Source organism: Ochotona curzoniae, unplaced genomic scaffold (assembly GCF_017591425.1).
Source record: "Ochotona curzoniae isolate NIBS_2020 unplaced genomic scaffold, NIBS_Ocur_1.0 scaffold_3208, whole genome shotgun sequence".
In the NCBI taxonomy this organism is placed as follows: Eukaryota; Metazoa; Chordata; class Mammalia; order Lagomorpha; family Ochotonidae; genus Ochotona; species Ochotona curzoniae.
This window is the reverse complement of record NW_024467106.1, coordinates 60,164,399-60,179,631: the sequence shown is the minus strand read 5'-3', so window position 1 is coordinate 60,179,631 and position 15,233 is coordinate 60,164,399. Positions and strand designations below refer to the sequence as shown.

The 15,233-nt window shown below is 53.3% G+C and overlaps 1 protein-coding gene across 1 annotated transcript; it reads left to right on the top strand.

Moving 5' to 3' along the window:
* The first annotated feature begins 552 nt into the window (after positions 1-552).
* LOC121144992 (NUT family member 2A-like) lies at positions 553-11,106 on the top strand. Its single transcript, XM_040963620.1, has 8 exons — positions 553-600; positions 2,893-2,946; positions 5,676-6,313; positions 8,172-8,300; positions 9,271-9,410; positions 9,713-10,134; positions 10,382-10,504; positions 10,978-11,106. The coding sequence occupies exons 1-8, from the start codon at positions 553-555 to the stop codon at positions 11,104-11,106; spliced, it is 1,683 nt and encodes a 560-aa protein (XP_040819554.1).
* Positions 11,107-15,233: the final 4,127 nt, after the last annotated feature.

The window sequence follows — 15,233 nt, the reverse complement described above, 5'->3', positions numbered from 1 at the left end:
TAGTGGCAGAGCATTGGGACGCACCACCTGCAACACGTGTATCCCACAAGGGTGCTGGCGCCAGTCCTGCTTCTTCCAGTCAGCAGAGCTAAGCCTGCTACTTCAGCCCCTGCAGCTGTGTTGGACAGATGGATGCAGTCAGAGAATGCTGAATGTGGTTTGGGCTCAGTCGCTGCAGCCGTCTGGGGAGTGAACCAGTGGATGCAAGACCCACTGGCGTCTCTCTCGCTCTGTCTCCCTCCTGACCTCCCTCTGCCCTTGTCCCCTCCATGCCTCATGCTCTGCCACTCTCCTTCAAACTCTACACATCGCAGTGTCTAATCCTGGATGGGAAGTATATAAAACCCACCACCAAAACACACATACCTGGGGGATGCAAACAAAACAGGACTTAGGCCAATCTCCGACCACAAAATCCAGGTAGCAAAGGAAGGCCTCACATGAACAGCTGCTGCTGCTCCCACTTTACATGTTAAATTGCAGAAAAGCAGGATACAAAATGGATGAATCATGGAAACGTGACCTGCAATCATGAAATGTCTACCCGAAATCATGAGCGAAGAGATTCATGATGGTAATCTTCACAATGATTGCGTGCAGGTAACACCAAAAGCACAGGCAAAAAACACCAAACTAGCAACCAAACAGAGGCAAATGAGACTATAGCCAAGCAAGCGGCTGCTGCACCATAAAGCATATAACCGACAGAGTGCCAACGCCAGTGACACTACAATTCACGAGAAAACATTATTTCAAACTGGGTGTCAACTACAGGGCTCATGGCCAACTAGGTAAGCGATGCCAACTCAACAGCAAAATGAAGAGTCATCATCCCATTCAACTGGGCAACTGACAGCAACCGTCACTTCCCCCAAAGAATGCACATACATGGAAAATAAGCAGGAGACAATGTGCTCCATTTCACTCACGCGGGTCAACACAAATCACGATCATGCAGCAAAAGCACACCAGAAGCATGAGCATAGCCAGTGCACTGAAAGTTGCAGAGAAACTAGAACCCTGAGGCACGGTGGAAGAGTTCCAAGCAGAAACCAACATGGAGGCAGAGGGTCAGGACACGTTAAGATGGACAGACAAGGGTGAACAGAAGAGAAGCAGACAGCATGGAATCCTGGATGACACCTGCAGGCAGATCAGTGCCAGAGAGACAGCTGCCAACACGTGCACACAGGGAAGCAGTGGGAGAGAGCAGAGCGACACTGCAGCAGCCAGATTGCCTAGGAGCGAACAAACTCTCCTCCCTCATCAACCCACAAAGCTAGGCAGAAACGCAAAGTCCAAAAAGGGAAAAAGACAGCACAAGCAATGGAAAGGGAAACAAAATGGAATAACCACATTAGTATCACATAACCCAAACAACCATGTGAAAGGCATTAAAACACAAAGACACCACATCATGATTAAGGCAGACTTTCAACCGGAGGAAATGATGAGTAGGAAGGTACATACATAAAGCTTAGTGTACCCAGCTAAACTAACACACTCAGCAAGCAAACAAGAGCACTCACCCAGACAACAGAACAAGTGGACAGAATGGATACCTACAGAACCTTTCATCTTATACACACCAAACACACTGGTGTCCGTCACTACAAGGAACCTTCTCCAGGATTCACTGCAGTGAGGCTATCGGGTGGAGACAAGTGCTGCAGAAAGAAAGCATCCACTTGGATGCAAGGCATCGGGAGGCAAGGCATCCTGGAGACGCAGAGTTGTACATTTGTCACGTGGACAAATGAGTGCTTGGCCACTCTAAGGGCGCTGGGTTTCTTGTCTCTAGAGAAAGAAGGCTCTAGGAACCCAGTGCCTGCATGCTTGTACTGAGAAGGAACACCTATAAAAAAGACTTGTTCTGGAGAAGGAAATGGGAGGTCCAGGCAGCTTGCTGGGAGGAAGAGCCATCTCTACATATCCCACACACCTTTGGCAATTCATAAACAGTTTGTGGGCCACACCCTTCCATGGAAATCAGTGCCGGGAATCAAAAGCACAGATTTAACCACACATACTCCCAGGACCAAAGATATACAAGACATGAGATGTGGGAAATCGCCCCTGCATCTCTGCCTGCCTAGCCCATGTGGGAGGCCATAGGCACATGGCACACCGTGTCCCTGGGGGAAGCCCTGACAGGAGTCTTGGCTAACTGAGGCCCCAACCTGGCCTGTTCACTGGGCATGCAGCAAGAGTGATGCCCTGCACTCCAATCTCTCTTCTCTGCCTCTGGATCAAACTGTGCTAGGACTTTCTTGGCAAACAACTCTAGCAAGTCAAATGTTACATTCACCCTGCTTTTCAGCAGCTCACCACCTGGTCCTGAGACATAGCTTTCTGTGCTCTCTGTGCTTCATGGGTTTGAACTTCACGGGAGCTTCCAAAGAGATCATCATACCTATTAGCCAGTCACTATGTCATTTCCTGGTGGAAGTACCGTCGGCAACACCCCTCTGCCTGCATCCTTTTCCTACCATAGTACACAAGCTTGTGACGTCTCTCAAACCAATGGACATCCCTCACCAGCAGCTTGTCTCCAGTGTTACTGCTGAAGAAGAACATGTCGCCTCACCCCTCGGTGGTCTTGGGGCCTGCCAGACAGAAGACTTCCTATGGGAGAGCGGTAGCCCAGGTGCTTCTCTAGGTTTTGCTACGGTCCATGATGGAATGGCCTTTCTGACAAGAGGATCTCCAGTTGGAACATCCTCTGCAGAATGAAAGCTCCAGCAGTAGCCAGCACGGAGCGACATGAGTACTTGAATGAGTACTTCAGGAAAGACTGCATGCAGGCAAAAGCACAAGCACCATCGGAACTGCTCAGATGACCTCCCGTGTCCTCCCCTGAGTAAGCCTGTCCTTCTCGCACTTTGCACACAGAACTGTGAGCAGAAGGAGCAGACACTGTTGAATGTGGAGTTGAACATGTTGGAGGTATGCACAGGAGACTCCCAGCACAGGGAAGCAGGACTAGTGGGGAACGCCAAAGGAGGTTTACTGATACCAGCTGGGAAAGGGGTGACAAGCAATACAGTCTCAGTGCTGGAAATCTCAGCAACAATGTTTAAATTGCTCAAGAGACACACCATTTGTGTGGCCACTGTAAAACTTCCAAAGCACTTGAGGTTCTACCCACCCTGCCAGAGCCACCAGGAACACTCCTGCCACCCCTCCCCCACCCCTCCCCAACATTCTATTCCAGTTACCTTTAAATTTAAACGTGCTGCAGTTGGACTCTGAGCGGCCATCTCACGCGTTGGCTCCTCAGCTTGAACTTTCCAATTAGGGGGCTGCCAGTCAGCTGTGCTGAGTGTCCAAGCCTGTGAGCACTGCTTCCGAAGGAGGTAAGTCTGTTGGGGTGTGGCTGTTGAACCACACACTCCCTGCTACTGCTCCAAGACTTGGGAGCTCCCATTGGACATCTCCGCTGGGGACAGTTGGTGCGCCTGAAGTGGAGTAGAGAGAAAGCCCTGGGTTCCCAGCAGCTCACACTACCTGGGGAGAAGACTCTGGAAGCCCATGTTGAACTGACATTGCTGAAAGGGGTGGGGGCGGCAGGAGAAGGGCTCCTTAGAGCTGCAATGTGATGCTTGAGGGAGAAATTCACTGCTTCAGAGGCAGAGATGAGAACAGATGAGTTTGAAGTTTGGCTCAACCCAGACACACACTCACACACACACACACACATACTCACACACACAGAGGTCACTTCAGTGTGCTTTTGTAGAGGCAAGAGCGATGGGCTTTGCTGTGGAGGCAGAGAGAGAAAGAGGACAGGCACACTAGAGCCCTGTCCTTTCTTGGCATATGTAGAGTGTGACCTCAACATGGTTCTCAGGCTGGTGACTGGGGTGTCCTAGACATTAGGAGGCTGTGAGAGATATGGGCACATAGCCATGAAACTGCACAGTGATGGTGTTGCTGCTTTCACCCTCTCTGCAGAGAAATATTCTCCCACGTGGAGACCTGCTGGTTACTCCGTCCCCTGCAGGCCTGAGTCTCCAGCCTCCTTCCCTCTCACTGACGGCTTCTCTGACTCCCGGTAGCTGCTATCTGGATTTGACAAGGACCGTGGTGCCCTTTCCTTCCACCACACAGTCCGTGGGGTTCCCTCACTCAGTCCAATGTTTTCTCCCACAAGTTGAAACTCAAGTACTTCACCTACTGCTCTCCCTTCTCATCCCATGGTGGGCCCTGAGCTCAAGACTTGCCCAAAATATGTAGACTCTTCTCAGCTTGCTGCTCTTTTCAAGGACCAGCCTGCATGGCTCTGGCTGACTTTACAGAGAGAACTGAAACACAGGCTGTACTTTCTTTCCCCTTTATTCTTTGTCCAATAAAAAACAAAAACTGAAACAAACAAACAAACAAACAAACACCCATTGCATTTGTTCCTTCAATGCCACGACACATAAGAAACTAGACGGAAACTGAGCAGCTTGATCTAATGCCTGAGAGCTTCCACATTTACGGCAGGTGAAATAATACTACTAGCATGCCAGGATACCTACGCTGCCTGCGTCTTCCACCTCTTAGACAGCATCCTGAGAACACAGAGCACCTGCCGCCTCTTGGATAGGAGACATGACCACAAAGCTGGATTGGAAAAGTTGAGAGGAACTTGACTCCAGTCAGTGACCTGATAACCTTTCCTGCACTTCCCCAAGCTGGGGTTTACCCACTCAGCTACAATCCACCCACCCCCTGCGTTCCTTTCCTGAAATGAAAGAGCCGAGCAGACAGGTAGGAAGGCTACCATCCATTGTAGCCTCAAAGAGTACTGGTCATCGGGGACGTGGTTGTGCACGCTGCTGTTGACCAGGCTCTGCATGGATCCTACACGAGGATGGCTTCCAGTCAGCTTAGTCCTATGGCTGCCAGCTCATGTCTGCTCCTGCTTGGCTACCCCCGAGTTGGCAGAGAAATCTGGGGCCTGTGTTTGTTTCACTTTTCTTCTACTACACAGAATATTGTAATAGTCTATTTCAAGATTCTATTATATTATTATCTACGCAATATACATTACATTAGGTATATAATATAGGATAGGTTATTAGAAAAGACAGTGGTTAAGAATAAAGAAGTGCTTCATAGCAGTAGTCATTCAAGAAGCCTGGGCAAGAGATGAGGGCACACTACTGTGAATCTTCAGGCTGCGTCTAGATCATCTGGACTCAAGCTCTGTCTGTCTAAAGAAGTCCCCTGACCTAGTAGTGCTGAGTACTGAGGGGGTGCAGAGCTGCCAAGGACTCAGTCCTGATTGAAGCTTCCAGATCCAGCTATGAGGCTGGCCAGGTGTTCACACAGATGCCCTGGGGAGACCCTCAAGACAGGCAGAGCCATGGTCCCCCCGGGAGACAGGTTGACGAGATGGACCAGAAGGATGGGAAGGCTCTGGGGGATACTTTCCATGGGAGGAACAGAACCTGAGCTTGACCAAGGGACATGTCCATACCACCACTATCCCAGGCCCCCAGAGGGCCTCAGTGTCCCACCAGTGACTGACAGGGAACACAGAGCCTCCCTCCACACTGTGCACTGCGGGTGCCCATCCTCCATTAGCCCTTTGCTTTGTCTCCACAGCAGCTCCAGGGCTGAGACCAGCCATGACGCTGAACCCTGGCACCTCCACACCTTCCTTTATTCTCATGCCCTGTCCCCAGCCAACTCAGGGCCCAGCAACCCAGGCCCCCAGCGGGCCACGCCCACCGCCCATCCTGAATGCAGCATGCCCTCCAGGCAGCCGCCTTGTGCTGCCTGCTGTCCTCCCCACCATGCCTGTGGTGACAGCAGGTACTGCTGCCTGTGGCCCAAACCAGACTGGCAACCTCAACATCCTCCTCCAGTTGAGCACTCAAGGGCAAGTGGTGGAGCCTCCACGCTCTCAGACCTTGGTCTTTCATCAAGCCCCTCTCAACTGGAGTGTCCAGGGGGCCCTCTGCGCACAGGCAAAGAAGCCTGCTCCCCTCTTGCTGCCCAAGTCTTCCCTGCAGCCAGTAGCGCCTGCACCAACCATAATCAGGGCTCAGGGCACCCAGCAGGGCTGCACACAGGGAGCAGCTCCACCACCTCCAGCTCCACCACCGGCTGTCCAGATGGCTCCCACGCTGTGCCCCGCAGACAACGGGCCTCCACAACAGGGAGCAAGCACAGAGGGCTCCTTGCCTACTTCCAAGGACAAAGCTCCATCGGGGGATTCCAGCGTCTACAACAACTTCCGGCGCTGGCAGCATTTCAAGACCCTGGCCCGCAGGCACCTCCCGCAGAGCCCTGATGCCGAAGCTCTAGCCTGCTTCCTCATGTGAGTGCCAGGCGCTGGGACCCAGAACGCAGTCTGGAGCCCTGCCTAGGGAGGACTAATGGGTAGGCACGGTCATGCCATGCACGGGGCATCAAGGAGCACCTGAAGGGCAAAGACAAGGCCACGCATGAGCAGCTTGGTTCTCTCTAGTGTGTTTTTCCCATGCAGCTTGGGATACCATTTAGAGGTTTTCTACTCTGGATCTTCATCCTCTAGGAGCACAGCCTCTCTGTGCTACTCAATACATTGCATGGCACCATTGATGCTAGTTAGAGAGGGCCCTGCTATCACGAGAGCCCTTCAGGGATGGAGTCTTGCAGTGCAACACCTGCCACACACACACACACAGGTCAATGCCATTGGGAAATTCACAGGAGAAGGGGCTCATAAGGGATGCAAGCACCCCAACAAGACCTGTATAGAGCTCTCACCTCATTCTTCTGGGGAATGCGAGGAATAGAAAAAGCTGGTCACAAGCCCACACTGGGCCACGTGCGACCCCCATCACTGCTGTCTGTCCTGGGCTCCTACTAACATCCACATCCCAGAGCCCTCACACAGGAAGGCATGACTGGTTTCCCCATGAACATGGCACTGGCTCAACATGATGGGCTACGCAGATACCAGCTATGCACGCTGACCGCAGACAATGAAGCTTAGACACTGGGAGCTATCATCACGACGCACAGGCACTGTGCAGAACAGAGCCCCAAAACAAATGTCATGGCTTCAGAAATGAAGGACACTCTGTGCCACACAGCCAAGCCTGCAGCCTTCCTCCTGGGAGGCTGTGACTTCAGGGCAAAGGGCTTTTGTCCCTCAGTCCCACACTCACCTCTCCTGACCATGCACACCCTTGGTCCATGCCCAACCATCATGGCACACACGGCCCACTTTCCACGCAACAGTCCAATGTGCCTGTGTGGCCTGACCCCTGTGGCTGTCCAGCAGCATCTGCATCAGGCCTGTAAATGAAAGGGAGCTCAATGTTGTGCACATGACCATCTCCATTCCCCTACAGCTCTGAATAGTCAACATCCCCGGGAGAGCACATCTTGCCCCCAGTCCCTAAACCCATACTTCAAGGTTCTGCGATTGTAACTGGGCACACGCAGGCCATTCACAGGCTCCCTCTTCTGCTCCTGAGCCCCAGCAGCACTGGGCTGGCTCACGTCCACAACTGCTGCCTCTCCAACACACTGATTCGAGGCCCAGTCACGGGGCCAGGAAACCGCTGCTGAACCCTGACTCCCAGGACACTCTCTGTCCCCGACAGCTTACGCACGTGCAGCCACACATGCTCACCTCTCACATCTGCACAATGGACATCTGAAAACAAGGCATCGGCAGGATTCACATCCCAGTGAGGCTGCTCTCCCAGCCTGACAAGCCTCTTCCTCACTGTGTGAGCTGAGGGGACTGAGACACGGGGTCATGGTGTCTCTTGCTCTTTCTCTCAGGACAACAATCCAATCAAGGGAGCTCCACATACAAAACGTCCTCTAACCCACGCAACCCCCAAACCACTCAAGAGGCCATCATCACATTGAGGACTAGGCATCGCACTTATGGATTGTGACACAGCATTCAGGCCATTGTGCACAATGACATCGAGGTCTCAAGCAGAGGACACACAGGCCAATGCAGCCCTGGCTGCTGATGTGCCACACATGCAAGGGGGTCCGGGAGGGTGGAGAGTGGCCACTGCAGAGGAGGATGAGACAGGGGCAGACCACAGGTCTGATGGAAGCAGAGCAGGGAGGTGGCCTGACTCAGCTTGGTGAGCTGGGGAGCTGTGGCAGGGGACAGGGCGTGGGGACAGCACTGCTGCCCCGTGACTGACTCTGCCAAATTACAGCCCGGTGCTGCGCACGCTGGCCCAGAGGAAGCCCAGCATGCCACTGGATGATGGCATGCGGATTGCCATGCGGGAATGGCAGCACAAGAGCAACTTTGACCGCATGATCTACTATGAAATGGCAGAAAAGTGAGTCAAGATGCCTGCACCTGACACCACGTGTGCTGAAGGAGGGTGGATAGAGAGGCTAGGCCTCGGGTGGGGGGGGCGCACTTGGCAACTCACAGGCTGACAAGAGGCCTGTTTCCGGCCTCAGCCCATCCGGGGGCCCTGCCATCCCAGGGTGTTGCCCCTACCACGTGGCTGTGGAGGGTCTCTGGCTGCTTTCTTCTCACTCTGCCCCAAGCACAGAACATCCTCCCACAGCTTCAGCTGAGGATACCTGCCTTCATTTGGAAGGCTGAGGTAGAACAAGCAGCACCATCACTGGCTGTCTTCTGACCGTGGGCACTGCGCACATGGCACCAGCTGCACCACACAGACCCCTCAGGCTCATGCACTGAACTGGCCCGATCCACTCAAACCCATGTTCCAAAAGTGAGACACACCATCCCAGAGATGCTGTTTCAGAGCATGGCCATGGAGAGCTGGTGTCTAAGATACCCCAAGGCCCAGAGAGGGCCTTTTCCACCACTCCATGCTGTCCACTCTGACATGGAAATATACCACCTCCTAGCTAGGACTCCCCAGCCTCCCACCTGCCCCTCGAGCCTCAATTCCAACACTTCCACTCAACGACCCACAGCCTCTCAGGCCCTAATCCTGGGCCAGGACCTTGGAATAGACTAGGAGAAATGAGGTGCTGGCCAGCCTCTGCTGACAGCTCTCCTCATGGGCCTGGCTTCGAGACCCACATGGCCTTCAGGGCGTCAGCTTGGTCCTGCTTTAGTCAACGAGGCCTGTTGCAGGTCTGAAAGTGCACACCACACCACATGTCACTTAGCTGCTTCCCATAACATTTGTCCCTCCCAGCGCTGCAACTCAGTAGGCCCAGGCTCACCACAAAGCCCATTTCCATATCTCGCTCCTCAGTTGCTGCCCTGTGCTGGCTCAGGGCCTCCTCGATCACTCAAGTGGGACCTGCCTTTCCTTCTCCCAGGTTCACGGAGTTTGAGGCAGAGGAGGAGATACAAATTCAAAACCTGGGGTGGAAGAAAGAGAACCTGTGCCAGCCCCTGCCAACACCACAGCAGCTGGCTCCTCCTGGGCCCCCAAGCCCTGTGGCCCTCCAGCAACCAGGTACAGTGAGCTTCCCCTGCCACCACACACAACACTGCACAGGACAAGGTTCTCTGGGTGTGACTAACCCATCCTCCGGACCTTTTCCTGCAAGAGCAGCACTTGTGTCTTCTTGTTCAGCATGTGCCCCTGACAGCCCACGTTGCCTGAGCCTTGGGTCACAACTCGGTAGTAGCTGTCTGACCACGCCGGCAGTGCCTCTGTCTAGGGACACCACACACATCCTCACCTTCTGCAGAGGACATGGGCTTGGCGGCAGACCACGGGGCATGTCAGTGAGTGCCTCACACGTTCCACCTCAGCCCACTCCAGGTGCCGTCGGCAGCTTGTGCTGGACCAGCCCCACCAGCTCACATGCCCAACAACCGCCCTCTGCAACGTGGCTGATGCGGAGCTCGAGCCCCTGAACCTCACTCGCCTCTTTCCTCCCATAGAGCATGCCCGCGAGAAGAACAGCTCCAAAGCTCTGCCCAACAAACCCTTGCCACAAAGACACCAGGCCTCTCGGGAAAGGACACCCAAGGAGATCCCTCCAGAGGCCGTGAGCGAGTACATGGACATCATGGATGCACTGCTGGAGCTGGGGCCCTCCGCCTCGGGCCAGCCCAGTGAACAGCCAGAAGAGGACGGCATGCTGCAGCCCCAGCAGGAGGGACTGGGCCCCGACCCAGAGCTCCTGAGTTACCTTGACCAGCTGTGCTCCCAAGATGACTTTGTCACCAAGGTGGGCTGTGCCACTCTACGATTTGTCCAATCTGGGCCGTGACCATCTCATGCCCCTGGATCAAGCTCACTTCCCTAGCTACTACCCCTGGGTGTACCAGTGTGCGTGAGTAGCTGGCAGCCCTGCCGACTGGGCATCCCAAGCTGGGCATGGCGCTCTGCTGCTCACTGCTTTCTGCTTCTCCTTCAAGTCCCATAGTTTGGTGACTTCTGGAAAGAATGAGAGAAACCTCTTCCTTCTCTGCTAGGTGGAGACCATCATCCATCCGCGATTCCTGGAAGAGCTCCTTTCACCAAATCCACAGCTGGATCTCGTGGCCCTAGCCGAAGAGCTGGACAAGGACAAGGAGGAAGGGCTGAACCCTGACCAGGTGAAGGAGGGAGGGAGGAAGGAACCTCAAGCAGGGAAGGGCAGCAAGGCGCAGCATGCAGACAGGGCAGGGATACGCACCAGGAAAACAGAAGAGGGGCGCTGTGGAAGAGCAGCTACATTTGGGCGAGGCCTGCAACTAGGTCAACTGTGTGCAAGTGGGTCTCCAGCACAGTAGGCCCCGAGAGCCTGTCTCCCCCGACATGCTGGCCATGCGGGACTTGCAAAGGAACTGCTTCCAGTGTGGTGCAGGTACACACATATAGCAAGGAGCCAGGAGAACCAGGGTCAGGTGAGTGTGCAGAACTGCACTGCAACCAGCCCCAGCACGATGACAGCAGAGCAGCTGCCTCCTTCTACAAAGAAAGCCCAGCGACTCTGGCCTGCCTCCCTCCTCCCCTGGCCACTGCTCTGGACCCCATGGTCCTTCTGACACCAGCTGCAGAGCCACTCAGTGCCTCTTTCCTCCTGCAGGTGGTGGACAAGAACCTCTGGCCCTTGAAGACGGATGGCACCATGCGGGAAAAAACCCAGGCCTGCGACACCCCTACTGGAAGCCAGTACTTCGGATTCCAGAGCCCTGCAAGGCACACAGAGAGATGACCGTGCTCCCAGCCCTGGGCTCAGTGCGGAGACCTCCGCCCAAAGCATGTCTTGCTGGAAGCCTGAGAGATGCGTGGTCCCAGACACCCGCCTGTCCATGCACAAAGACAATGCTGGCTTCTCTGGGGACAAGACATGTCCTTTACTGGGGGACATTAGGCCCACTTCTCCCAGAGCCCCTTCCACACAGGTGCCCAAGGCAGCCAGGGCTTCACAAGGACAATGCTCTGTGGAGGAGCCACCACCAGTCGTGGATCTGACTGGTGAGGACGACGAGGAACTGCCCAGCCTGGCCTTCTTCCTTGATTCACAGCACCATCTGCTGCCCTTGAGACTTGCCCAGAGCCAGGTCTCTGCTGAGGACCTGCCTTGTCCTGCACCTGGGAAACCAGGCAGAGCACACAAGCCCACCTCCAATCTTGGAAGGGCCTTCACTGGTCCTCCACCACCTGCTACCAATAGCAAGAAGCAGGCTCTTCTAGCGGACCCAGGCCCTAGACTAAACAAGCCTTGCCCGAGGGCTGGCTCCAAGGCCTCTGCAGAACAGGCCCCAGCTCTGGAGTCTGTGCCACACTGCCAGGCTCACAAGAGGAAGGCTGACTCCTGGGGCGATATAAACAAAAAGATGCGATACTGAGGCCAGGCGCGAGCCTGTGGCCTCTGGGAAGCTGCCCCACTACGTGCCAGCCAAAAGGACATGGATCCTTGTCTCTTGCACCACCGCCACTCTTGTTGTTCAAACCCATTGTGCCCAGGGAGGGAGGGGGGTGGGCTTCCCAGGTGGAGGGGGGTGGGCTTCCCAGGTGGAGGGATCTAGAGGGTGGGGTGGGGACCTTTTCTGAGGGACACTGTTTGCTTCAATAAAGAAACGGAACTAGAAAATGCTCTCTTCTGTTCTGGCTTCAGTACACTGAACAAGTGAGGAAACATGGATCAGGACTCCCAGCTGCTGGTTGCACATGCGGCCAGCCAAGGCCTTCCCTCCCCTCCACTTCATGCTTCTCTTTCTCCTGCTCTCTTCACAAAACCTGTCCTGCACAGGGACACACAGCAGTGCGCAGTGCCCCCCACGGCCGAGTTCTTCTTTGACTCTTTGCATACCCTGGGTTCTCAACCATGCACAAAAAGAACCAAAAGAACACTCAGAAAATCAGCACCAATCCGCTGAAGACTTGAACAAACATGCACTTCGATAGATTCTGCTTCACAGGAACACAACATGCCATCCCACATCACTATACTATATGCTTTTGACACACATCTTAGCACGTGCTGTCCTAAGCTACCCTTCCAAGAGCTACCTACCCTATGTTTGTCCATAGAAATCTTCATTGAAATCAAGTAGAGTGTGGCCATATTGTGCAAGGAAATCAAAGCGACAAGCATTCGTAGGTGCACAGCTACAAGAGCTCCAAGAATCCTAAAGCAAAGTGCACACTATTGACTAACCCCAAAGACAGACACAGAAAAGAACATTAGAAGGTATTGTAAATTAGGTGACCCTGAGCATGCAAGGTTTCACAATGTGTGGGATGTGCTGCTCTAGTGGCAGAGCATTGGGACGCACCACCTGCAACACGTGTATCCCACAAGGGTGCTGGCGCCAGTCCTGCTTCTTCCAGTCAGCAGAGCTAAGCCTGCTACTTCAGCCCCTGCAGCTGTGTTGGACAGATGGATGCAGTCAGAGAATGCTGAATGTGGTTTGGGCTCAGTCGCTGCAGCCGTCTGGGGAGTGAACCAGTGGATGCAAGACCCACTGGCGTCTCTCTCGCTCTGTCTCCCTCCTGACCTCCCTCTGCCCTTGTCCCCTCCATGCCTCATGCTCTGCCACTCTCCTTCAAACTCTACACATCGCAGTGTCTAATCCTGGATGGGAAGTATATAAAACCCACCACCAAAACACACATACCTGGGGGATGCAAACAAAACAGGACTTAGGCCAATCTCCGACCACAAAATCCAGGTAGCAAAGGAAGGCCTCACATGAACAGCTGCTGCTGCTCCCACTTTACATGTTAAATTGCAGAAAAGCAGGATACAAAATGGATGAATCATGGAAACGTGACCTGCAATCATGAAATGTCTACCCGAAATCATGAGCGAAGAGATTCATGATGGTAATCTTCACAATGATTGCGTGCAGGTAACACCAAAAGCACAGGCAAAAAACACCAAACTAGCAACCAAACAGAGGCAAATGAGACTATAGCCAAGCAAGCGGCTGCTGCACCATAAAGCATATAACCGACAGAGTGCCAACGCCAGTGACACTACAATTCACGAGAAAACATTATTTCAAACTGGGTGTCAACTACAGGGCTCATGGCCAACTAGGTAAGCGATGCCAACTCAACAGCAAAATGAAGAGTCATCATCCCATTCAACTGGGCAACTGACAGCAACCGTCACTTCCCCCAAAGAATGCACATACATGGAAAATAAGCAGGAGACAATGTGCTCCATTTCACTCACGCGGGTCAACACAAATCACGATCATGCAGCAAAAGCACACCAGAAGCATGAGCATAGCCAGTGCACTGAAAGTTGCAGAGAAACTAGAACCGTGAGGCATGGTGGAAGAGTTCCAAGCAGAAACCAACATGGAGGCAGAGGGTCAGGACACGTTAAGATGGACAGACAAGGGTGAACAGAAGAGAAGCAGACAGCATGGAATCCTGGATGACACCTGCAGGCAGATCAGTGCCAGAGAGACAGCTGCCAACACGTGCACACAGGGAAGCAGTGGGAGAGAGCAGAGCGACACTGCAGCAGCCAGATTGCCTAGGAGCGAACAAACTCTCCTCCCTCATCAACCCACAAAGCTAGGCAGAAACGCAAAGTCCAAAAAGGGAAAAAGACAGCACAAGCAATGGAAAGGGAAACAAAATGGAATAACCACATTAGTATCACATAACCCAAACAACCATGTGAAAGGCATTAAAACACAAAGACACCACATCATGATTAAGGCAGACTTTCAACCGGAGGAAATGATGAGTAGGAAGGTACATACATAAAGCTTAGTGTACCCAGCTAAACTAACACACTCAGCAAGCAAACAAGAGCACTCACCCAGACAACAGAACAAGTGGACAGAATGGATACCTACAGAACCTTTCATCTTATACACACCAAACACACTGGTGTCCGTCACTACAAGGAACCTTCTCCAGGATTCACTGCAGTGAGGCTATCGGGTGGAGACAAGTGCTGCAGAAAGAAAGCATCCACTTGGATGCAAGGCATCGGGAGGCAAGGCATCCTGGAGACGCAGAGTTGTACATTTGTCACGTGGACAAATGAGTGCTTGGCCACTCTAAGGGCGCTGGGTTTCTTGTCTCTAGAGAAAGAAGGCTCTAGGAACCCAGTGCCTGCATGCTTGTACTGAGAAGGAACACCTATAAAAAAGACTTGTTCTGGAGAAGGAAATGGGAGGTCCAGGCAGCTTGCTGGGAGGAAGAGCCATCTCTACATATCCCACACACCTTTGGCAATTCATAAACAGTTTGTGGGCCACACCCTTCCATGGAAATCAGTGCCGGGAATCAAAAGCACAGATTTAACCACACATACTCCCAGGACCAAAGATATACAAGACATGAGATGTGGGAAATCGCCCCTGCATCTCTGCCTGCCTAGCCCATGTGGGAGGCCATAGGCACATGGCACACCGTGTCCCTGGGGGAAGCCCTGACAGGAGTCTTGGCTAACTGAGGCCCCAACCTGGCCTGTTCACTGGGCATGCAGCAAGAGTGATGCCCTGCACTCCAATCTCTCTTCTCTGCCTCTGGATCAAACTGTGCTAGGACTTTCTTGGCAAACAACTCTAGCAAGTCAAATGTTACATTCACCCTGCTTTTCAGCAGCTCACCACCTGGTCCTGAGACATAGCTTTCTGTGCTCTCTGTGCTTCATGGGTTTGAACTTCACGGGAGCTTCCAAAGAGATCATCATACCTATTAGCCAGTCACTATGTCATTTCCTGGTGGAAGTACCGTCGGCAACACCCCTCTGCCTGCATCCTTTTCCTACCATAGTACACAAGCTTGTGACGTCTCTCAAACCAATGGACATCCCTCACCAGCAGCTTGTCTCCAGTGTTACTGCTGAAGAAGAACATGTCGCCT

Coding starts and splice junctions, on each gene's coding strand:
- LOC121144992 (XM_040963620.1), top strand. CDS start 553: ATGAGCGAAGAGATTCATGATGGTAATCTTCACAATGATTGCGTGCAG. Junction 8,301..9,270: donor TACTATGAAATGGCAGAAAA/GTGAGTCAAGAT, acceptor TCCTTCTCCCAG/GTTCACGGAGTTTGAGGCAG. Junction 10,135..10,381: donor AAGATGACTTTGTCACCAAG/GTGGGCTGTGCC, acceptor CTTCTCTGCTAG/GTGGAGACCATCATCCATCC.